Source organism: Callithrix jacchus, chromosome 6 (genome assembly GCF_049354715.1).
Source record: "Callithrix jacchus isolate 240 chromosome 6, calJac240_pri, whole genome shotgun sequence".
NCBI lineage: Eukaryota > Metazoa > Chordata > Mammalia > Primates > Cebidae > Callithrix > Callithrix jacchus.
Window position 1 is genome coordinate 152,737,423 of NC_133507.1, and position 24,970 is coordinate 152,762,392.

Consider the following 24,970-nt stretch of genomic DNA (forward strand, 5'->3'; position numbering starts at 1 on the left):
AGTTATCTCTGGGTGGGGGCCCTTGAGTAATTTTTATTCTTTCTTTTAAGTTGTTTGCAAGTTTTCTATAGAGAACTTGTATCACTTTCGTAACTAGAGGAGAATATTTGTATCTATCTGAAATAGATATTTGAATTTCTCAAGGGGAAATTTCCCTTGAAGACCTTTAATGATAGAGGATTAGGCTGTGAAGCTGGAACTATAGAATGCGCTAGAGCTCCGTTGTTGAGTAAAGGTAGAAGTGAGTTTGAAGTTAGTTGTTCTGTGTAGTGTTCAGTGCATGTTCTGAGAGATGCTTTCTCTTATGGTTCAAGGGACCTCTTTCTCAAAGGTCCCTTGAATGAGTGACTGCAATTGTGCCCATTTTGCTGCTGACAAAATCAGCGCTTAAAGATGAAATCCTCTGCCCGGGGCCGCACGGCTGGTGAGGGGCTGCGCACCTTGGCTTGCCTCCCAAGCCCTCCAAACCTGTGCTGTGGTGTCACTCCAGCGTTGGGACTTTCACCTAGTTAGATGTCTGCACGTAACAAATTGTTTTCTGTTCTTAAACCCTATGCATACAAATACAGCCTTCTGTATGATGATCTTTATGATGGTCTTTAATCATAGCTAGCTGGCAGGAGTTCCTTACTAACTTTTTGCACACTGCTTGTGTTCCCCCCCACCCCTTTTGTTTTGAGACTGAGTCTCCCTCTGTTACCAGGCTGGAGTGCAGTGGCATGATCTTGGCCCACTGCAACCTCCACCTCCCGGCTTCAAGGTATTCTCCTGCCTCAGCCTCCTGAGTAGCTAGGACTGACTATAGGTGTGTGCTACCATACCCGGCTAATTTTTTATCTTTTTGGTAGAGACAGGGTTTCACCACGTTAGCCAGGATGGTCTTAAGCTTCTGACCTCGGCCTCCCAAAGTGCTGGGATTACAGGTGTGAGCCACTGCACCCAGCTCTGTGTTCCCATTATTATGCATCTGACTGATTCACTGGTACCTTTTATTATCCTTCTATCTACCTGGACATTGTTACTTGACCTGAATTATCTGAAATGACAAGTTACTTTCAGGATAAAATGTGATTTTTATAACTTCTTTCTATAACTTAGATTAAATATCACCTAATGTATGTGATTTTTAAAAAATACATGATATTTTGGCTGGGTGTGTGACTCACACCTGTAATCCCAGCACTTTGGGAGGCTGAAGCATGTGGATCACTTGAGATCAGGAGTTTAAGACCAGACTAGCCGACATGGTGGAAACCCCTTTTCTACTAAAAACACAAAAATTAGCCAGGCATGGTGGTGCACACCTGTAGTCCCAGCTACTCCAGAAGCTGAGGTGGGAGGATCGCGTGAGCCAGGAAGGTTGAGGCTATGAGTTGTCATCACACAACTACACTCCAGCCTGGGCAACCAAGTGAGATCCTGTCTCAAAAAAAAATTTTTTTTAATTAAATATTGAGCAAATAATCATGCAGAAGTAACATCTGGGAAGAAAAGATAGAAGAGAACCTGAGTGAATGATTGGTCTCACTCCACTGGTAAAAATGTTCAGACATTGACATTCCTAAGACAGCCAGTAGTGGTTCTGATCTTTGCCAGTTAAGAGGCTTATCGCTGGGCACGATGCCTCACACCTGTAATCCCAGCACTTTGGGAAGCCAGGGCGGGCAGATCATCTGAGGTCAGGAGTTTGAGACCAGCGTGGCTAACATGGGGAGACCCTGTCTCTACTAAAAATACAAAAACTAGCTGGATTTGGTGGCACATGCCTGTAGTCCCAGCTACTCAGGAGGCTAAGACAGTAGGACAATCACTTGAACCTGGGAGGTGGAGGTTGCCATGATCCGAGATCATGCCACTGTTTTCCAGGCTGGATGATAGAGTGAGACTCCGTCTCAGAAAATAAATAAATAAAATAAAATTTTGAAAAAGGGGCATTTTGCACTGCTTTTGCTTGATAACTTTCTCCTTGTGGCCCTTACATTGGGTGGGGGATGGAGAAGAGGGGAGAGACATTTATGAGAGATATAAAATTCAGCTCTCCCAGCAGTGCAGGGCCAAGGCAGTCATTGATTAGTAACTGTCTCTCTGGTAAGACAGGCGTGGCTAGGTGTCCAACTGGTCCCACAGGACCCTGGGCACGCTGGTCCCTCAACTCACGGACACCTTTCCAGAGTTCTTCCTCCCTTCCAGACTGCCACTGCCTCCTCTGTGAGCTTACCCGTTTCTGCCTCCCAGCTCCCAGCTCAGTGTTAGTGCTCCCTAAGGTTCTATCCTAATCCTCTGCTCTTCTCTGACTGCTGTCACTGGGGAACCTTGTTTCTTCCCTTTGCTTCTGCTAACAGATCTGTCTCCTGAGCCACGAGCCCCTACTGGACACAGCAAGCACAGTCTTGACCGTTTATCAAGCATCCACTCTGTGCCAGCCATTTGACTAAAGGCTATTTCTTCAGATGTAATTACAAACAGTGAAAAGGACATGGCCGCACACGGGACAGTTTAGTGCATCTGGACAAATGTGATATCTACATACCAACACCCAGTTCTATACTTTGTCTTTTAAAAATTTCAAGTCAACTCAACTTGTGATTCCCATTTTTATAGTTGAAGAAACACACTAGCTAGATGAAGATGAGTGGTTTGAGTGAGGTCACACGTTAAATTTATGGGGGAGCTAATTACAGTACTGATTCGACTTTTCTAGAAGGTAAATACCCTGCTTTGTATGATAAGAACTCAGCATGAACGATAAGAAACCAGCATGTTCAAAGCTGCACTTGGTGTTTCTTTGATTCAGTTACAGCTATTAATTCCTAACTATCCTATATAGAAAGGGAACTTAATTGGCTCATGTAATAGAGAAGTCCAGGAAGATCTTCAGGCACAGTTTGATAAAGGTTTACATGTCAGAGCTCCATTTTTCTGACAGTACTTCTGGACTCTGCTTCCTCTGTTTTGAATTAATATAGAGGCACTCTTTCCCCACAGTGGTCAGAGGCCTCCTCAACTCCCCTACAGACTCATTTAAATCTTGCCAGGAAGGAGGAGGGAGGGGAGTTAGACAATGTGCTTAAGTCAATATCTTATTCCTACTTTTCCCTGGAATTCTTTTACCCAGTATTAAAAATTCTGGTGTCAGGGTGTTATCATAAATAATGTATAGTGTAGTGACTTTATAATTCTTTTAATAGAGAAAGAATGAAATCTGGGCCACATGCAGTGGCTCACACCTGTAATCCCAGCATTTTGGGAGGCTCAGGTGGGTGGATCACCTGAGGTCGGGAGTTCGAGACCAGCCTGATAAACATGGAGAAAACCCGTCTCTACTAAAAATACAAAAAGAAAAATTAGCCGGGCATGGTGGCGGGCACCTATAATCCCAGCTACTCGGGAGGCTGAGGCAGGAGAATCACTTAAACCCAGGAGTCAAAGTTGTGGTGAGCCGAGATTGCACCATTGCACTCCTGCCTGGGCAACAAGAGCAAAACTCCGTCTAAAAAAAAGGGAACGAAATCTGTTTAAAGAGAAGTTCTATTTGTTCATTTACTTCTCTAAGCATATGTTTTCATTCTCAATGATCATATTTGGCCATAAAATCCAGAAGACAGTTTCTAAATTTAGGGAAAATACAGGAAAGAAACCAGCTTCCAGACCCAACATATTGCCAAAAACCTAAGACAATATTGTGCAGTACAATTTTACGATATTTTTTTTTTTTTACTAAATGTGTTGTAGTTCAATCAGATAATCAATAAGAATAAAATTTCACTATGAATTATAAAAAGAATGTTTAGTATAAGCCAGGGATTTTTTCTTCTGCCTGTGGGACCAGCTGGACACTGGGCCGGGTTTGTCTTGCCAAAGAGATAGTTACCAACCAATGACTGCCTTGGCCCTGCACTGCTGGGAGAGCTGAATTTTTGTATTTTTGTATCTATCTCATAGATATATCTCTCCCCTCTTTTTCTCCATCCCCCACCCAAGGTATCCTCTTCTTCTCCTGAAAATATTATTTTTTATTAGATGAAACAACCTCATTGAAAAGTAGTTTCCCCCAGAACACTAAAATGTTAACTGTTGCTCTCGTCAATGCTTCTAGGGAATGGAAGACATCCTACGCTGCTTCATCAAAGAAGGCAATGCCGAAATGATCCGCCAGATAGAATTCATCATCAAGCAGCTTAATTCTGGTCAGTTTAATGCAAGAATCTTTGATCTCTCTTTTGAATTGTTCACATTGCCAGCAAGACACATGGCCTTTTATTCAAGAGGCCTTTAGGAGGCCGGGTGCGGTGGCTCACATCTATAATACCAGCACTTTGGGAGGCTGAGGCAGGTAGATCATGAGGTCAGGAGTTCGAGACCAGCCTGACCAATATGGTGAAACCCTGTCTCAACTAAAAATACAAAAATTAGCCCGATGTGGTGGTATGCGTCTATAGTCCCAGCTACTCGAGAGGCTGAGACAGGAGAATCGCTTGAACCCAGGAGGCAGAGGTTGCAGTGAACAGAGGTTGTGCCACTCCAGCCTGGGTGACAGAACAAGACTCCTTCCCCACTCCCCCCCCGCAAAAAAAAGCCTTTAGGGAGGTGGGGAGACCCAAATGAATCCACAGACAGAAGTTCAGCCAGGTAGTCAAGGCCAGATTGTCCAAAGATTAACAATCTCTTATCATACTCTAGGTATATAGTCAACAAAAAGAACTTAAAAGCATTTCCAGAAACCCTTCCCTAACCTTGTAAGTTCTCTTTATGTGGCCTCTCCCTTTCCACTCCTAAATCCTGCCCCACTTTTAAGGTGGCTTCCCCAGGGTCCTGGAGTCAGATAATGAAAACAAATGCACTGTAGGAAACTTCATTATCTTCCCACATTTTTCATTCACTCTGGAAAAATGATGTTGCCAACTACAGTGTGGAAGGAGCCAATGTGATCCCCTATTTTTGTGTGTGTGTGACGGAGCTTGCCTTGTCGCCCAGGCTGGAGTGCAGTGGCATGATCTTGGCTCACTGCAACCTCTGCCTCCCGGGTTAGAGTGATTCTCCTGCCTCAGCCTCCTGAGTAGCTAGGACTACAGGCGCCTGCCACCATGCCTGGCTAATTTTTTTGTATTTTTAGTTGAGACAGGGTTTCACTATTTTAGCCAGGATGGTCTCGATTTCCTGACATCTTGATCTGCCCGCCTCAGCCTCCCAAAGTGCTGGGATTACAGACGTGAGCCACCGCATGGCAATAATACCCTTTCTATCCTGCCTCCTCCATTACCGTAACCACCCACATCCCATAGTAAGCAGAAGAGAGGAAGGCCAGGAAGCCTGGGATGGGGCAGGGGCGGTGGGGAAAGCTCCTTGGCTCTTTCTGTGAACTGACATTGTTCACCTGCCAGAGATACCAAGCACTGCTAGGATCCAGGCCAGGTTTGTCGCTGTGTCTCCATGCCCTTCCCTGATACCCAGCAGTCGACATCACTGCAAGTCAAGTGCATGAATCCTTTCTGCACATGAGCAGAAAGTGAAGAGTGAGTCTCCTGGTCTCTACTCACAGGTCAGCTGCTCAGCCAAGGCCGGAAGCCCTCAGGTGGCCTTTCTTTGAGCTCAGGGTTCACAGTCTGGCTGTACAGGGTGGTCACCTGGGGGAGATATTTAAATCTTTAAGATAGTACCCCACACAAATTTAATCAGAATCTCTCAGGGAGGGGATTTCAAGCTCCCAAAGGAGTCCCACATGCAGCCACGCCAGAGCATCACTGCCTGGGTCGCAGAAACGAGGATGTCCAAGGGGCTTCCAATCAAAAGGAGGCATCTGAGGAGAGGAGCCAGGGAGCTTTGAAACCTTTGTCCTTGTTAGGCTGGGTCTCAATTTACATTGAATATCTCTTCTTTGGGTTATATGGAGCAGCTATAATTCATCCCAAAAGAACTTTATTTTCTGCCAGTAACTTCATTTCTGACTCTCAACCTTCATTCTAGCATATTGAAAAATAAAATAAAACCTGAAGCTCAGTCCTGCCTGAGGTTGCTCTCTTGCCTTCTCTGGGGGACAGCATCGGGGGAGGGGAGGATTGTTGCATCTGCATCATAGTCATGAGCTATGCCCAGCCCTCCCAGGCCAGGAGTTCTCTGCATTCAGACTGAGAATCTTCTTCAAGACCACCGGTGTGTTTTAGTCCACTGAGATACATCCGTCTCCTTGTCTTCCCTCCTTCCTGGCAGCCAAGCAGCAGGATGCAGGCGCCTTTTACTCTCTGGCCCAACAAACATCTTTTTCTCTTCCATAAGCCTGGCCCTTGGACGAGCCTGCTAGAGTGGGATGAGGAGACACTTTACACTTTTGTAAGGGATGTCTCTGGAAGAAATTGTCTTGGGCAGAGCTAAAGCTTTATAACCCTGGGTATTCTGGAAGGCTTGAGAAATACCTACTTAGCTCATCAAGTTATTGTTTCAATAGAGGGCCTAAAGTATTTCTCTTTCCATCTCAAGCACCTAAGTTATCTGTATCCACATAGGAGCCCACCACTTTGAAACAAAATGTCATAGTGATTGAACATTTGGATGGAAGACCAGACATACAAGTGCTCAGGATATCCATCACCAGCATCAAATCAAAGTGGAACCCAGAGGGCAGCCTCTGTCCTGTCTTCATCCTCACGTGGAAATTAATGGCAGAGTGCAAATTGTTGCTAGTTTACCAGTTCTGAAGATGTATGAAATGGCATTGCCACCATCTTTATTTAGACTGTGCATTTCCTTGTTTTATTTTAGTAAACATGAAAACATCTCTGTGGGTTTTCACACATCCAAGCCCAGTCTCAGTCTTCTAGAATGATTTTTCCAGTAAAGTTTTAAGGTCTTCAAGTATTAAAATTCAAGTATATTTTAGTGACCTAACCCCACAGGTAGGAAGGACTATTCTGGCAAAGCCTAAAGGAAAATTCTATCTAGTGACATTGACAATGCAGGGTGAGCTGCCAGCAGCAACAGCAGGGAGGTTGGTCCCTGGCTTGGGCCTGGACCACGATGCCAACCCTCAGCGAGGGGAACCAGCACCAGGGAGACAACAGAGGCACCAGCTAGGTCACTGGGCAGGAGCAAGGCAGAGCACCCAGGAAAGGAATTGATATTGGCCATTCTAGCCCCACGCATGTTAGTTACCTGAGTGCGGGCACCTGTTGGAGTGTGCACCAGGGAACAGGATGGGAGACAATCATCCCAGAGAGGAGCTGAAGTCTATAAGGCACTTCACTTCTCAGGCCAGATTATTCTGGTAGTGGGATGAGTCTGAGTCTGCAGGCTGAGAAGTTATGGGGTCAGGAGGGGAGTTGGGTAGAGGAAGCAGAGAAAGAGAAGTGTGGCTGGGCTGTCTTTTGCCTTACAAAACAGCCAAGAATCTTAAAAAAGGCATTTCTGTATTCTAAAATGAGCAGTTTATAACTGCTGAGTACAGTGGCACTTCCTGACGGTAGAATGACGTGTGCTGTTTATGGATAGAGAACTTAGTCGTTAAACCTCTGCCAGAAAGCAGCGGCATCACATCTTCATGTCTGCAAAGTAGCTTTCTAGACTACATGACATTCCACAACAATGCTGCCACATGGGGCCTGCAAGCCCCAGTGAGGGGGACCACTTGGTGTCCCCCTGTACTCAGTCCAGTGAAGTCAGTGGAGTCCTTCCCTTTAGAATGAGGGCTGGGTTGAGAACATGGGTTTCTAAGTCTTCCCTCCTGGGAAGGGTTTGGTGTTTGATCAAATGTGGGTGCATCTGCCCGCCACCTTTACAAGCTGGGTGCTCTCCTCAAGCATGGCCTTTGGTTCCTTCTTTTCTCCTACTTCCTGTCTGACTTCCTTTCTTCTTTCAGGCTTTCTTTACCTTCATGTCATTTGTTCAAGAAACAAGTGCTAATAAGGAAGATGTAGTAGGGATAGAGGGAGGAGTAAGTCAGCTGCTCTGTCCCCAGGGACTCACAGTCCGGTGCAGTGGGTGGGAGACCAGTCGGCGGGCATTCATTTGTTAATAAACAGCAATCTTCCAGAAGTGGTGTGAACTGTCAGGATTTCTAGACAAAGTTCCGAGTGTGTTCAGGGGAGGAAGAGATGGCTGCTGAGCAAGGGGATCAAGGAAGGCTGCATGGAGGAGAAAGCACCAACACCTCTGTAGTGCCTGCTTCATACCTGGCCCTGGGCCAGGTGCCTTCCTTGTGGTGTACTGTGCAGTCCTCCCGACAACTGTGAGAAGTGGCTGGTACAATCCCCACTCTACAGGGCAGGAAGCAGGGGCTCTTTCTTTCTGCAACTCCATTGTGCTACTAACTTATCGCTCCTTTGTAAACTCTTAAAAAGATCTAGCAGTCGAATGCAGAGCCTTCAGGAACCCTACCTGCCATGACCACCACTCATGCTGCCCGTGGAAAAATCATGGAGTTTAGAAACAGACTCGGCTTGAGACTCGGCTCTCTGCCATTTACTGGAAGTGAGACCAAGGGGAAGTCTCTGTCCTCTCTGTGCCTCTCTGTAAAATGGGGGATAATAGTCCACAGAATATTTGGAAGGATTAAGTAAAATAACAGGTGTGGCAGGATCTAGCATGATGCCTAGAAATAAATATTTGTTTACTTTCCTTCCCCTCAATTCTCCTAATATTATATGCCGGCTTTAATACTATAACCGTGTTCTGGTAAAAATGGCGAGATTTACTATTTGAAATTGCTTAGGATGATGTCATGGTTAGGAGCATGGTTACTCTGATGTAACCTCATTTCTCATTAAGGTGTTTATGTCTCTGCAGAGGCTGACAGATCCCAAGGCTTCCGCTTTATCCATTATTCACTGATTCTTATTTTCTTTGTAGAGGAGCTACCAGATGATGTTCTTGAATCTGATGATGATGAAGATGAAGATGAAGAAGTAAGTGGGAGGTTCTTGACACCACATAGAAAACGCATACCAAACTATTCTCTCTTTCCTGCCTTGACAAGTTAGTCCAGAAGTGGAGATTTTTAATTCCTGCTACATTATTTCTCAGTTCTGAGGGTTGGCTAAAGCTCAGCTGGGTGGTGGTTCAGGTCTCACTTGGGGTCTCAACGTGGAGGGCTCAGTGGCCATGTTTGAAGACTCCGACACTCTGGGTTCACAGCAGAGACGCCAGATTGCACATCATTCGGGTTTCATGGGAAGCTGGACAATGAGCATTCTTCTGTGTGAGCTGCTCTGAGCGGGCACGAGCCCAGCCTGCCTTCCTCACCAGTGGGAGTGCTAGGCGGGTAGGTGCCTGGCGAGAGTCTCTGGCATGAGGGGTCCTGGGTTCAGTTCAGAGCTGACGGAACTGACCAGTTTACTCTGCGATTTGCATTCTTTCGATTTATGTTTCCTCAGCTATGAAAAATCTACTTGCCTGGTATTTTAAATCAGGAAGGTTCAGAAGTTAATATGTGTGAGTCTGAATGGTGTAAAGAATGGTGACTCAGGAACTGTAGTTGGATTTTCAGGTGACAGGACTTTACATGGTTTTCCTTCAGACACCCAGAAAGAGAAGGCCCCTCTGGTCACACGTGACTTGCCTGCCTTCAGTGTGCGGGGAGCAGTTAGCCTGCAGTGAATGCTGGAGCATGTTTTCATCTGTTTGGGCAGGGAGCATTCACTGAAAAGGTGGATGTCGAGGATGTTCTTTTGTTTGGAGTTGTGGCCTCTCAGTTTATAAAATGTGTAAAAGCCAAGTTTTTGATCAACGGCATCCGCTGGGAAAGAGGTACTTAAGAGCCCCATGCTGAAATCTGGAGACGCTTCCTCAGCAGGTGGCCACGGTACCTGTGGCTTTCTTCTTGGGCTGCAGGTGGCATCAGTGGGTGGTACTCCTGCTGGCTCTTCCTGCCTTGTCCAGCAGTGCAGAGCTTGACTCCAGACAGGGGGCCTGGCCATTATCTTCTCCAGGCCCCTTGGTTTACCAAGGTGGAGCCAGAGAGAGAAACACCAGCCTGAACTCACACAGAGAGTGGATGGTGGAAAAAAGAAGATAGGAACTATTTTAGGGCCTGCAGGCCTAGAATAGTTCCAGCCACTGAGTTCTGCCCTTGTAACACAGAGTGGCTGTCAACGGTGCAAAAGTGGCTGAATGTGGCTATGTTCCTATAAAACTATTTATGGACACTAAAAATTTGAATTTCATACAATTTTTGTATATCATTAAATATTTTTTCAAATATTTAGAAACACAACAATCATTCTTAGCTGGCAGGCTTAGGAGAGCAGGCATCTGACGCGTGGGCCACGGTTTGCCAGCCCCTGGGCAGTTCTGGACTCGGAAGCCTTCTCTTGATTGTAATCAGTCACCACCTTTGTGCCTGGCCCTTCAGTATCATTCTGTGTGATAGTTTAAATGAAGGTTTAATTATTTGGTTTTAACAACTTTTTTTCATTGTGTCCAAAAGTTCCTCTCAAGATTTGTTTTTTTCCCTTCCTGTTTCATTCCTTTGGGTCTTTTTGTCTGCTTTGGTTTTCTGTTTTGCTTTGGTTTTGCTATGAATCCTCTGTTTTCATCTTATAAGGGAACATTCATTTGGTTCAACTGTTCTGGTTAATGACGAGAATTCAACTTTTGGACATTTCCTTCTGAAAGCTATTGTCTACTATAAACGAACAAATACAGAAAGAAGTCTTTTAATTTTCTGGACTTTTGCCACTCTTTTAAGAGGCTGATATTTGAAAATGCTTGTGATAGCTAGAATTTTCAGAAGATTCCTAGAAGAGGTTTAGTTGGAAAAATATAAGGAAAGGATCTGTCATCATTTGGGCCAAATGGGACTCTGTGATGAGTTATGGGCAGTAGATGGGGGCTCCTTCTCCCAGGTAGGCCTCACTGGGCATCGCCAGGGTCGGCAGTCAGCAGGGGCAGTCCAGGCACAGCCGGTCTTGTCTGGGTTTAACTCAGCTTTCACCAGGGCAAGCATTACATTTATAACTACCTTTCAAAGTTGGAGGGGAGAAAGAAAGAAACAGATCTTAGGCCAAATGGAAATTTCCAAGAATTCTTTGAGAAGCAGCACTGTTGTTGGAATGTGGTTATCACTTCCCAAGGTGACAGCTCTGAAGGAGACAGCGAAATTATTTGCAAAGTGTTGAAGTCATACCTTATCCTGCTTAGCAGTGTATATTTTCTTTCATTTAATATTTAGACTCAAAACACAGAAAATGAAACTACTGTTTTCAGTTAGCTGCTTAGTGACTCTAAAGATAAATGGTTCTAATGGGGCCAGGAACAGTGGCTCACACCTGCCATCCCAGCACTTTGGGAGGCCCAGGCAGGTGGATCATTTGAGGCCAGGAGTTAAGAGACCAGCCTGGCCAACGTGGTGAAACCTCATCTCTACTAAAAATACAATAATTAGCTGGTTACATGGTGGCGTGCGCCTCTAATCCCAGCTACTCGGGAGGCTGAGGCACGAGAATCACCTGAACCTGGGAGGCGGAGGCTGCAGTGAGCCAAGATCCTGCCACTGCACTCCAGCCTGGGCAACAAAGCAAGACTCCATCTCAAAAAAAAAGTGGCTCTAGTGGGATGAGGCCTGAGGCCAGGGTAAATTATGCTCACACTAACTCACTGAGCTGAAATCTGTGCAGCCACAGCTTCCACCACTGCTAGTCCTCCACTGGAAACTCTCAAGAGCACCCCCAATGCAAAGTCTAGTTTTTCTCTCTAGTTTGTAATGACTTGATCTAACATAGTAATCTAACAAAGATACGTGTGAATGTACATACATTTATACACTCAAATTAAAAATTTAAAGGTAGAGCTAGAAATGCATCTTCTGATTTATAGACTATCTAGGATATAGTGTCAAATAAAAAAAGGAAATCATAAAGTAATTGACCAGTGATTTCGGTAAAAGCAAATGTATAAACACTCATGGCTGTGGATTATAGATGTGCTCATGTAGCAAAAAGGCGTGGAAAGTTACACCCTCTTTGTTGACATTAGAAACTGCAAGGGGGGAATAGGAACAAGGAAGTTTGGGTGAGAAATGCAGAGAGGCCCCGCGTCCTCTCAGGGGAGGGAAGTGAGAGCAGGACATAGGGTTTAGTGGTGCAGAAGTCAGATGCTGTGCATTTTTGTGAGTTGATGGAGCAAAAGCCAAATGAATGGATTGAGGAGCAGGTGTGAAGGGAGAAAATGGCACAAGAAGTGTATGCAGCTCCTCCCCCAGTCTGACTGTGCACGGAAGAGCAATGGTGGCTGAAGGGGGCATTTTTGTTTGTTTAAGATGAAAGAAACGTAAACATGTTAAAATGCTGATGGGATAGCTCCAGCTGAGAGGGAGAGCTTCAACATGCAAGGCAGGGAACAGTCTAGAGGATGGCATCGAAAAGATGGGTGTTTTTATTATTTTCTAAATCACAATACTTTCTTGGCCCACAAGGCCCCAGACCCATTTAAACCTCCTGAGAAAGAAAACCATCATTAGATCAACTTGGATAATACACCCCAGGGAATGGACAATGACAGCTGTTATTTAAAAAGTTCAAATGCATCTCATTTAGCACTTTGGAGAAATGTGTTACCTGAAGCATTTATTTCATATTAAACAGACGTAATATGTTACAAAAGGGCTGAAGGTAAATCACTAAGCTTAGGAGACTGGTTCCATTGTTCTCACCCCCAGTGGCTCCGGTTTCCTTACAATATCACAGCCAGTTTCCTTGTGTGGCTTCCTGAAGTAGAAATGCAAGGCCTTTCTGTGCCATTCTAGAAGACTGATTTTTAAGACAAATGTTCTTCCCCTTTGACAAAATAGGTTTAAGTTCCAGGTGAGGTTAGACATGGACATTTACTTGTTGGTTGCCATGTAAGTGACAATTATATGTTCAGCAATTTCCTTCTTTACAAACTTCTCAAATCTAAGAGTTGCTCATTTATTTACTCAACAAATATTTGAGGACCTCGAAATAACACTATTGTGGGAACTAATGGGGATGGGATGCAAAAGAAATCTAAAAGAGTGTCTGTGGTTTAAAATGCCTCCAAGAGTTTCCAGCCTAGGTAGGGAAGATCACGGTGATCCTGACAATGGCCGTTCCCACCTGCTGGCATTGCCACGTGCTAGGCACTGTTCTAGGTTCCTCATGGGTGTTCAGCCACCTCCTCTTCATAGCAACCCTAGAGTAGGTGCTACTTTATTCACATTTCACAGATGAGGAGACAGAGAGAAAACAGGCCACTTGCCAAGTTGACACAGCTAATAAGTAACTGATGAGGCTGGGATTCAAACCCAGGTGGTCTGACTCAGCAGTCCATGCTCCTAACCACTGCCCTGTATTGCCTTTTTGTGAGACATACATGAATGCAAAACAGCAAATAATAGGAAATAAATATGTGATTACAGGTTTATCAAGGTGATAAACACAGGAAGTGCTGCAGAAATTCCAAGTATTCGGGAATACTGGGAGATGGCTGTCTGGAGCAAGACATTGCCTAGCCTGGGATGGAGAGGAAGTGAGATGGGTCGAGGAAAGGAAGGGTGTGGTCAGGAAAGCAGGGGTGGCATCCTCTGTGGGAGAAAGCACAGGCACAAGCTTTATCCTTTGCCCCTCCGCTGCAGTCACATCAACACCCCCCCCAAGAAACCCATGTTAATGACTAGTATGTACATGTGCTTTCCTACTTACAAGATGCGCACGCAGAGAACACAAAGGTATGTACCGTACACAGATCTGTATATACTTTTGTCAATTTTTTTTTTACAAAATGAGATAACGTAGAGGCAGAAGCACACATACTTCTATACCATGTTGCCTTTTTCTCTCCTTCATGTTTCTGGAAAATCCTTCTGAGTTAGGCAGTGTAGCAAGTTGATGCTTTTTAATGCTATGAAGGTATAACTTTCTAGATTTTTGCTACTTCAAACAATGCGGTAGTAAAATCTTTGTGAAAAGATCCTTATTTACCAGAGCTTTTATTTTTATGGGCTTTTGCTGCTGGATCAAAATGTATGTGTTGTTTTTTTAAATTATAATAGATTTTTCCACATTACTCTTTCCCAAAGCTGTTAATAATTCAGGTTTTCCTAGGAGAGCATGAAGGAGCTCTTGCCTTCATCTCCACCAGCAATAGGTGCCGTTACTCTTTTTTTAATGTTTTTGCCAGTCTAGATTTGCTTTAACTACATTGTACATTTCCTGTTTCATATCCTTTTTGTTTTCTTCAGTTGTGCTTCTTACCAAAGCCTTTTCACCATCATTACAAATATTTTAAAAATATGTTTTTCTAATCTCTTTTGCCACAAATCTTTTTTAAAAACTTTTTTTTTAAAGTTAAATATTGAGGCAAGGTATGGTGGCTCATGCCTGAATCCTGGCACTTTCGGAGGCCAAAGTGGGCAGATCACGTGAAGCCAGGAGTTCAAGACCACCCTGGCCAACAAGGTGAAACCCCGTCTCTACTAAAAATACAAAGATTGGATGGGCGCAGTGGCTCACGCCTGTAATCCTAGCACTTTGGGAGGCCAAGGCGGGCAGATCACGAGGTCAAGAGATCAAGACCATCCTGGCCAACGTGGTGAAACCCCATTCCCTACTAAAAAAATACAAAAATTAGCTGGGCATGGTGGCACGTGCCTGTAGTCCCAGCTACTTGGGAGGCTGAGGCAGGAGAATTGCTTGAACCCAAGAGGTGGAGGTTGCAGTGAGCCAAGATCGTGCCACTGTACTCCAGCCTGGCACCTGGCGACAAAGCAAGACCCTGTCTCAATAATAAATAAATAAAAATACAAAAATCAGCCAGGCGTGGTGGTGCACGCCTGTAGTCCCAGCTACTCGGGAGGCTGATGCAAAAGAATCGCTTGAACCTGGGAGGTGAAGGTTGCAGTGAGCCGAGATCACGGCACTGCTCTCCAGCCTGGGCGACAGAGCGGACTGCGTCTCAAAAAAAAAAAAAAGTTAAGTATATTGGATTTTCTTTTATAGCTCCTGGGTTTTCTGTCCTGGTTAAGGTTTTCTGTAACCCTAAACTTTGAATGTCTCCTAGGTTTTCGTTTAAGATGTTAATTTTTTCATTTCAGTTTTAGTTATTAAATATGTTATACATGGGAAAGAAGAACATAGGTTGGAAGTAACCATTCTCAAAGTTTTGGTTCCAGGACCCATTTACATTCTTAAAAATTTGGAAGATTCTGAAAAGTTTATGGGTACTTTGTCTGTTAAAATTTTCTTTTTCTTTTTTTTTTTTTTGTAGCACCTTTTCTTTATTTTTAATTTTTGTGGGTACATAGTAAGTGTATATATTTCTGGGTTACACCAGATATTAAAATACAGGCACATAATATTTAATAATCACATTCAGGATAAATGGGATAATAATCATCTCAAGTATCTATCCTTTGTGTTAAAAACTATCCAGTTATACTCTTTTAGTTATTTTAAATATACAATTAAATTATTCACAACACTCACCCTGTTGTGCTATCAAATATGACGTCTTATTCATTCTTTTTTATTTTATTTTATTTTTTTATTGCATTTTAGGTTTTGGGGTACATGTGAAGAACATGCAAGATTGTTGCATAGGTACACACATGGCAGTGTGATGTGCTGCCTTCCTCCCCTTCACCTATATCTGGCATTTCTCCCCATGCTATCTCTCCCAACTCCCCACCCCTCATTGTCCCTCCCCTATTTCCCCCCTACAAACCCCAGTTTGTCATGCTCCCCTCCCTGTGTCCATGTGTTCTCATTGTTCAACACCCACCTGTGAGTGAGAACATGCTGTGTTTGATTTTCTGTTTTTGTGTCAGTTTGCTGAGAATGATGGTTTCCAGGTTCATCCACGTCCCTACAAAGGACACGAACTCAACGTTTTTGATGGCTGCATAATATTCCATGGTGTATATGTGCCACATTTTCCCTGTCCAGTCTATCATCCATGGGCATTTGGTAAATGAGAACTTCAATCTGATAAAATGTTAAATATTAAAATATTAAATAACTTAAAATGGCAATAATAAAATCCATTACATTAATATAAATAAGATTCTTATGAAAAAGAATTATTTTTCAAAACAGAATTTTATTAAAAAGAGTAGCATTGTGTTTTTTTGTTTTTTGCCCATCTCTTTAATGTCTGGATCAAAAAAAACCAGTCTGATTCTGGCTTCTATCTCTTTTTATAAGTTGTTTCGATTGAAGGACATAAAGAAAATCTAGCCTCACACATATGTATAGTTAGAAGGGGATGACGTATTTTCAAAGCCTTTCCAGATAGATATTTTTACTCGATGTTACTTTAAAACCAGACAGGTAATAGTTTATTAAAAGTTGGTTGCAATGTGGAAGTAGAAACCAATTTTAAAAATCATTTTTGGCCGAGTGCAGTGGCTCAAGCCTGTAATCCCAGCAGTTTGGGAGGCTGAGGCGGGTGGATCACGAGGTCAAGAGATTGAGACCATCCTGGTCAACATGGTGAAACCCCGTCTCTACTAAAAATACAAAAAAAAAAAATGAGCTGTGCATGGTGGTGGGTGCCTGTAATCCCAGCTACTCAGGAGGCTGAGGCAGGAGAATTGCCTGAACCCAGGAGGCGGAGGTTGCGTTGAGCCGAGATCGCGCCATTGCACTCCAGCCTGGGTAACAAGAGCGAAACTTCGTCTCAAAAAAAAAATCGTTTTTATTGGCTGGGTGCAGTGGTTCACACCTGTAATCTCAGCACTTTGAGAGCCCAAGGCAGGCACATCACCCGAGGTCAGGAGTTTGTGACCAACCTGGCCAACATGGTGAAACCACATCTCTACCAAAAATACAAAACTTAGCTGGGCGTTGTGGCATGCACCTGTAATCCCAGCTACTCTAGAGGCTGAGGCAGGAGAATCGCTTGAACCCTGGCTGCAGAGGTTGCAGCGAGCAGAGATCATGCCACTGCACTCCAGCCTGAGCAACGGAGTGAGACTCCGTCTCAAAAAAAGTAATAAATGATAAATAATCAAAATAAATAAAAAATGATAATCATTTTTATTCTGTTAATTAAAATCTATTGGCCTCTTTTGCATTTTGTTAATATGATTTTCTGATTGTTCCCCAGCAATCAGATATGGTAATATATAGAAATACAATTGATTTTAGAATATTGATCTTGTATCCTACAGCCTTACTGAACTTATTAGCTCTGAGTTTTTTGTGTGTTTGTTGTGGGTGTTGGATTTGTTTGGGGTTTTGTTTTGTTTTGTTTTGGTGTGTATTCCTTAGGATTTTCTGGATAACTAAACTGTCATCTGTGAATAGAGATTATTTTACTTCCTTTTCAGTCTAGCTTTCCTTTATTTTCTTGCCTTGCCTAACTGCCCTGGCTAGAGCCTCTAGTACCGTGCCGAATAGAAGTGGTGAGAGCGGGCATCTTTTGTCTTGTTCCTGATCTTACAGTGAACGATGTTAGCTGGATTTTCTCGTAGATCCTCATTATAAGATTAAGAAAGTTTCTCTGTTCCTAGTTTGCTGAGTGTTGGGTTTTGTCAAATGCTTTTTCTTCATCATATGAGATGATCAGTTTTTGGTTTTTGCCCTTTCATACTATTGATATGGTGTATTTAATTGTATTGACTTTCAGGCTAGTTGCAGTAACTCATGCCTATAATCCCAGTACTTTGGGAGGCCAAGGCCAACGGATCACCTGAGGTCACGGGTTAGAGACCAGCCTGGCCAACAGGATAAAACCCTGTCTCTACTGAAAATACAGAAATTAGCCGAGTGTGGTGGTGCATGCCTGTAATCCCAGCTAATCGGAGGCTGAGACAGGAAAATTGCTTGAACCGGTGAAGTAGAGGTTGCAGTGAGCCAAGATCACACCACTGCACTCCAGCCTGGGCAACAGAGCGAGACTCTGGCTCAAAAAAATTATTATTATTATTATTAGCCGGGCACGGTGGCTCATGCCTGTAATCCCAGCACTTTGGGAGGCTGAGGTGGGCGGATCACCTGAGGTCAGGAGATTAAGACCAGCCTGACCAATATGGTGAAACCCCATCTTTAAAAAAAAAATATATATATATATATATATAATTATTATTATTATATTGCTTTTTGTACTTCCCAATTCCTACTGGCATCTTGCCTGTTTCACATTCTCAATAGCTCATTTACCTATGCAGGATTTTGTATTATAATTCACTGATCATTTGGAAAATACTGGCTACCAAGTTTTAGAGTTTTTCCAAATTTTTTGTTTGTTTGCTTGTTTTATTTGAGACAGAGTCTTACTCTGTCACCCAGGCTGGAGTGCAATGGTGCAATCTCTCTGCTTACTGCAATCTCCACCTTGCAGGTTCAAGTGATTCTTCTGCCTTAGCCTTCCAAGTAGCTAGGATTACAAGTATGTGCCGCCACGCCTGGCTAATTCTTCGTACTTTTAGAGGAGACAGGGTTTCACCATGTTGGTCAGGCTGGTCTTGAACTCCTGACCTTAGGTGATCTGCCCGCCTTGGCCTCCCAAAGTGCTGGGATTACAGGTGTGAGTCACCACACCTGGCTCCAAATGTGGATACATTTTCTTATATAACATCAGAAATTTTGTATTAGTTAACATCAGCACCAATAACATCAGAAAAGCCTTTTAGGTATTGGGAAGCTATTGGGCTCACAACGGCAGATACAGTTTTCTCAGAATTCTCGTTTTTCTCTAGAAAGTTCGAATTGTATTATTGCTAACAAATACGATCAGTTGTTTTCCTTAAAGTGACAGGCTGACTTCATTAATTTTTGAGAAAACATCTGCCGTATACCTTAAGTCTAAATAACCGTAGTTTGTCTGTCAGTCTTTCCTTCTTTCTTTCTTTTTTTGAAGTGGAGTTTTGCTCTTGTTGCCCAGGCTGGAGTGCAGTGGCATGATCTTGGCTCACCACAACCTCTACTTCACCGGTTCAAGCAATTCTCCTGCCTCAGCCTCCCGAGTAGCTGGGATTACAGGCATGCATCACCATGCCCAGCTAGTTTTGTATTTTTAGTAGAGACAGGGTTTCATGTCTGAAACTCCCAACCTTAGGTGATCTGCCTGCCTCGGCCTCCCAAAGTGCTAGAATTACAGGCGTGAGCCACCACACCCGGCCCTGTCAGTTACTCTTTCAAATGAAAATAGTGTTCTTTGAAAAAAGTGGCTTGCAACTTGATCTCACAAGTGCCATTCCTGAAGGTAACCATCCTGCTTTAGTATAGCAGAACTGCCTTATCTGCCTGTGTATTCCAAAAGATGGGCCATGAGAGTTGAGACTTAATAAAATTAATTCCTACCACTTCATCAAGGACAGCCTTAAATGAGACTCTATCTACCTGTCATCTGTCATCTGCCTGTCTATGGTGAAATACAGTGACTGCTACTAGAGTTTGAGATCACTGTCTCAGTTTGTGCTCAGGCACCGGTGGTTTACCCGTCATTGCTTTTGTATCATTAGTGCAAATGTCAATACATTTGTTCCAGGATAAACTGTGAAAGTCAGTGTTTACACAGACTCATCACTCATCAATATTTAAGCAAACTCATCTTGTTTAAATAGTCAAGTTCTTTTTTATTAAACTCTGAATGATTGGTCTCAAAATTGCACTCCAACTTAACTGATATTTGCACACCAACTTAACTGACATATTCAAATATATTCTGTTATGTAAGTTACAATAAGGTAAATTATTGACATCCGTAAAACTGAGGGAAAGATAGCTTTCAGTATATTTATTTTTGCTTTGTAGTTTCATCCAGCTTCTTTAGAATTGATTCCTCCCTTCCATGAGTCAGAGAACTTTCCCTACCTTATTTTTTCCCTCCTTCTTGCCACTAGTTGAGATTTTGTTGGGACTATGTTAAATATATAAATCAATTTGAGCGTTTCATTCCATGAGCATAGTATGTCTCCATCGTTTTAAGGCCTTTTTCTTTATTTTTATTATTTTATTTTATTTTATTTTTTTGAGATGGAGTCTCGCTCTTCTGCCAGGCTGGGGTGCAGTGGCACAGTCTCAGCTCACTGTGACCTCCACCTCCCGGTTTCAAGCAATTCTCCTGCCTCAGCCTCTGAGTAGCTGGGACTACAGGCGTGTGCCGCCACCACCCCCAGCTAATTTTTGTATTTTTAGTAGAGATAGGGTTTCACCATGTTGTCCGGGTTGTTCTCGATCTCTTGACCTCTTGATCCACCCACCTCAGCCTCCTAAAGTGCTGGGATTACAGGCATGAACCCCACCTCGCCCAGCCTTTTAAGGCCTTTTGATACTGTGCTGCAAATCTAATTTAAATGCCCGATACATAAAGACTTGAGTCATTGCCACCCTTTTTTATATCCAAAATCATTTGGTGAATAATCCAGTGTGAATAAATGTAAATGTGAATCATTTGAAGAAACTAACTGGTAGAGAGTTGGGACAGTATAATGGCCAAATTAATACTTTCCTTAGACTTTGAGACAAGAAATAGAAAAATGTGGCTGTTGCTCACATTAGTGTTATAATGGAATTGTAATGAAGCATGGCATGACACATCCTACCAAGTGACCTCAGAACTAGGTGGACAGGGGCTTGGACTTGTGTACATCTTGAGAGCAAGAAGTTAAATCCAAGAAGATGGGCGAAATAAGATAGGAACAAGCAAATTGTGCAAGCAGTCAAGAGTGACATCTTCCAAGTGAGGACTAAGAACTCAGGCAAGGACACGATAAAAAACGACACGGGACTCGTCATCCATACGAAGGATCTGGGCAGTGAGTCTGGAACAATGGGGGAAACAACAGTGAAGCTTAAGACAAAGCAAGAGTTTTATAGTCTTACTCTTCCTTCCCTTCTTGACCAGAGCTGCAGGTGGCCTGAGCACAGATGTGAAGCTCTAGGGTGTCTGGCCCAGGGTGGGTGCTCAGGGCTGGAGCATCCAGCTCCTCTGAGAGTGCTCCAGTGGGCTCCAGTGCAAGCCTCAAGGTGCCCATGACTTTCCTCTCCCTCGTCCTGGTGTTCTCCCCTCTCGATCTTGATTTTACCTGGGAACAGCTCTGCTCCCTCCATCTTTCTTTAAGTGCCTATTCTTCTAGGCCTGATGACAAGCCATGTTGTTACAGTGTTGTCTGGCTCTTTCTTTCTTGAGGAGCTGTTGAACTTTCTGTCAGTATTCAAGATGTTCCTACCCTGGATTAGCTTGGCGGGAGACTTGGAGGCACTTGGGACAGGCATGAGATAAAAATTATATCCTGTTGTCAAAGTCACAGCACTCTGAAAACTGTTTGATTACATTACTTACATCTAGGCTCCCTTGGAGAGCCAGGTGACCAGTGAGTTCAAGTCTTTCTCTTCTGTTTTATCAGTTCGTCCTGCCCCACTGGCATATGCATGTATTCTCCTGAGGAAATGAAGCTGGTCAGGTCAAGAAGGAGGGCATGGCTGGTGGGTGGGTCTGCGGTTGTCCCTCCATGGTGGCTGTGTGAAACTCAGAGCCAGTGGCCATCTCATGTGGTTGACTGTGACGCAGGAAGGCTAGACTTTTTTTTTTAACCAAATTTCCTAAACCATCAAGGTAGAGAGCAAAAAACTAGGTCTTAATCCTTTGAAAAAAACATTTCATATCATTAATTTTCAAGATAGAACTTAATATGATTCTCTCTTTAGATACATTTTACCAATACATGGTCCCGAGGTATAAACATTCATATCCAAAGAAACGCCATGCCACAGGGAGCCACACAGGGCAGCACTAAGTATAGGCAAGGTGGGATAAGCATGCTGAGGATTATCTCGTTTGGAGGAATTTCACTGGCTCCCCAGCAAAGGGGCTGTCCCTACTTGTCTGGCACCTAACCCTGGGGTGATTAGGGTGGGTGAATAGTGGCCAGGAGTGTAAGAGCCCAATAAAGGAGATCGTTGGGCTGTGAGCTCTGGATCGGTTGGTTTGTATTTGAAAAGCACACTTAGGGGCACATTTCTAATATTCCTAAGAGCTGACTAGTTCTGGAAGGGGCAGTCCCTCCAGGCCAGGCAGGCGCCAGATATTAAGGCACCAGCATAGAGAGAATAGAAGACATGGCTAAAACATGAGGCCTCCATAGCCTGGCCTCACCAAACATTCTAGTCTCCTCTCCCTCTCCTCCCGGAAATGGACTTTGGACCTGAAGGAGTTCCAGGGACCTCACATGGCCCCAAACCCCACTTCCTTCATCCCACCATTGCTGCCCAGTGGGTTCCAGAGCAGGGACAGTTGACTGCCACCAGGTAACTGGCCATAACGTTGACATCGCTCCCCTTGTTGTTCAGCCTGATTGACAAAGGCCGAAGTCTTTCAAAAGGAACTTTTATTAAAAACTAAAGGAAGAAACTTAGCAAATAAGAGAGGTATTCAAGCATAAGTTCCAGATTGAAATTGCAGAGCAGGTGACATCCCAGCTGAGGAGCAGCATGAGCCAAGGCACCAGCCTGATGCCAACCAAGGGGGGTTCACTTTGGCTACAGCTCAGGGAGTGTAGAGGGCAAGGGTGGGACCCAAAGCTAGAAGGGTAAATTGGAGACAGACAGTGAGGAATGGACACTCACTGAAGATCTGTGAGCCCAAGAGACGTGAGCAGAGCCATGCCTTCAAGTTCACTGGGGACCCGGACAGCTTAACATGACCACACAGCCAGTATTTTCTGAGTGCTTCCGTGTGCAGGCATGGTCCAAGAGCTTCCCTGGCTTTCTCCCATGTATTCCCCTCACCCTTCTGCCAACTAGGTGTCATTCTTAGCCTATTTTATGGATGAGAAAACCAAAGTTTAGAGCGGTTCAGAAACTCACCCAGGGTCCCAAGGCAGTAGCTGGTCAGACTGAGTTTTAAACCCAGGCTGGCAGTGGGAGCGGTGCTAGCTTGGCTGATGGCAGAAAGCGCTCCTGGAGGTGGAACCTGCAGGATTTGGGAACTCATGAGGCATGACATGAGGAACTGAAGGCTGGTAACTTTGGACCCTAGGTAGCTGGGAGGATGCTGATGCCATTAACAAAATGGGGAACACAGGCTTGAGGGGTGGAAGCAGATCATATGTAGTGTGAAACAAGGTTTTGCACGTGTCAGGAGGCACAGCAGGATGATGTGGTTAGAACAGAAAATGATGGGGCATAGAACCAGACAGTTCCTGACCAGCCTTCCCCAGGTGACCTTGCATTCCATACACAGAGACATCTTCTTGAAGGTTTGGGGCCTCCTTTCTCTTCAGCCTCTTTCATACATAACCTGTGAAATTGTGGACCTACTTGAAGCTGCTTCAGGGTGCATGTTCAGAGAGCCAGAGACTAGCTGTTCTCCATGAATCAGTCACCTCTGATGGGCCACTCATCCTGGCCAGCTTGCTTGGCATGGCGCAGGCTATGCTTCTAATCCCTGTTACCTAATGAGTAAAGAAGCATCTGTCTTATGTCTGTGTTACTTGCAGGACCTTTCCATTATTTAACCACGTCAAGAAAGAAACCAGTGTTTCCCAATTAAGGCTTTTGCTTTTTTCTGGTACCTTTTCAGCTTCTAAATTCGTTTATTTCTGCAACACGGCTCCTGTGCGCTCAGACCCTGACTGGGAGCACCACCCAGCAGGCTGACTCATGGCCGATGCCCTCATTTCCACTCTGGTTTCTATGGAAATAGACATCCGATGGCTCAAAACAAGGTGAGGGCTTGTAGACACCTCATGATTCCCAGGCATTTATAAGCCCTATTTGTCCAACACTGGTTACCATGGAAACAGGTGCAGAAAAGGTTTCTCTCTTATCTGATTTTTAAAAAATTTTACCAAAGCAGTGTATGAGTTTCTCCTGTTATCACAGAATTTTGGAATAATAATAGTGCATTTTATGTAGTGAAGCATATTTCTAGTTTTTGATTGGTAAGTAACTTAAATGCATTCTGCATTATTTCATTTTATAATATTTATTTAATAAATAAATACCTTTCTACCCATTTGATCAAATCACTATCACTTGGTATTCAAAGATGAAATGCTTAGTGTCTGGGTCTAGAAATATGGCTGGAGGAAAGTAGTGTCTGGCCCGCTATTTCTTCCGACTTCAGAACTTGAGGCATCTAGGGCGTAGATGTCTTGAATGCTGATGGAAGGACAACAGGCCATATACTACTTTTTGCAACTTTTTTTTTTGTAAAATCTAAGATTTTTTTTCCAATTGATGTTAGCATTTTAGTGTTCAAAACTAATGTTTATGCTGAATGTTTGCAAATGGGAAAAGCCACCTGGTTATTTCAACCTGACTCATACCATCCTGACCAAGGTTCTTGGCTCATCGCTGCTTGGTTTTAAGAGCCCAGGGTCTGTTTACTCAAATTGAGCCTTTTGTATCTAAATTCTATGTGCCATCTATGTTATATAAAATATAGAGCATGTCTGTTACAGAAAACATAGAAATAGAAGCAATTTCTATTAATCGTGAGCAAATGAGCAATGCATCGTACTCAGTTTAGCGGAATGACCAGGACCACGTAACTGATAACTGATATTCATTAAGCATTTGTTAAGCATGGTGTATTTTTTTTTTGTTTTGTTTCCATTTTTTTGTTGCTTTTTTTTTTTTTTTGAGAGGGAGTCTCACTCTGTCCCCAGGCTGGAGTGCAGTGGTGCTATCTTGGCTCACTGCAACCTCCACCTCCCTGGTTCAAGCAATTCTCCTGCCTCAGCCCCCCGAGTAGCTGGGACTACAGGCACACACCACCACACCCATCTAATTTTTGTATTTTCAGTAAAAATGGGGTTTCACCGTGTTGGCCAAGATGGTCTCAATTTCTTGACCTCGTGATCCGCCCGCCTTGGCCTCCCAAAGTGCTGGGATTACAGGCATCAGCCACCACGCCCGGCCAGGCTTGGTGTATTAGAGTTATGCTATGATCTGCTGCTATGGGCAGTCAGATCTTTAAGGGGAAAAGCAGAGTAAGTTCACTTGAAATAGACAGAAAAGCAGGCCATGCACAGTGGCTCATGCTTGTAATCCCAGCACTTTGGGAGGCTGAGGTGGGA

At 43.9% G+C, this 24,970-nt stretch overlaps 1 protein-coding gene across 5 annotated transcripts in view; it reads left to right on the forward strand.

Annotated features, from left to right (window-relative positions):
• The window catches only part of ARMC9 (armadillo repeat containing 9), a 171,473-nt gene that overhangs the window by 87,644 nt on the left and 58,859 nt on the right, over positions 1-24,970 (forward strand). For all 5 annotated transcript variants that reach the window (XM_035306028.3, XM_035306032.3, XM_035306031.3 and 2 more), the window contains exons 18-19: positions 4,097-4,187; positions 8,839-8,894. In XM_035306028.3, the coding sequence (XP_035161919.1) occupies positions 4,097-4,187; positions 8,839-8,894 (147 nt within the window). The remainder of the gene's footprint in view (positions 1-4,096; positions 4,188-8,838; positions 8,895-24,970) is intronic.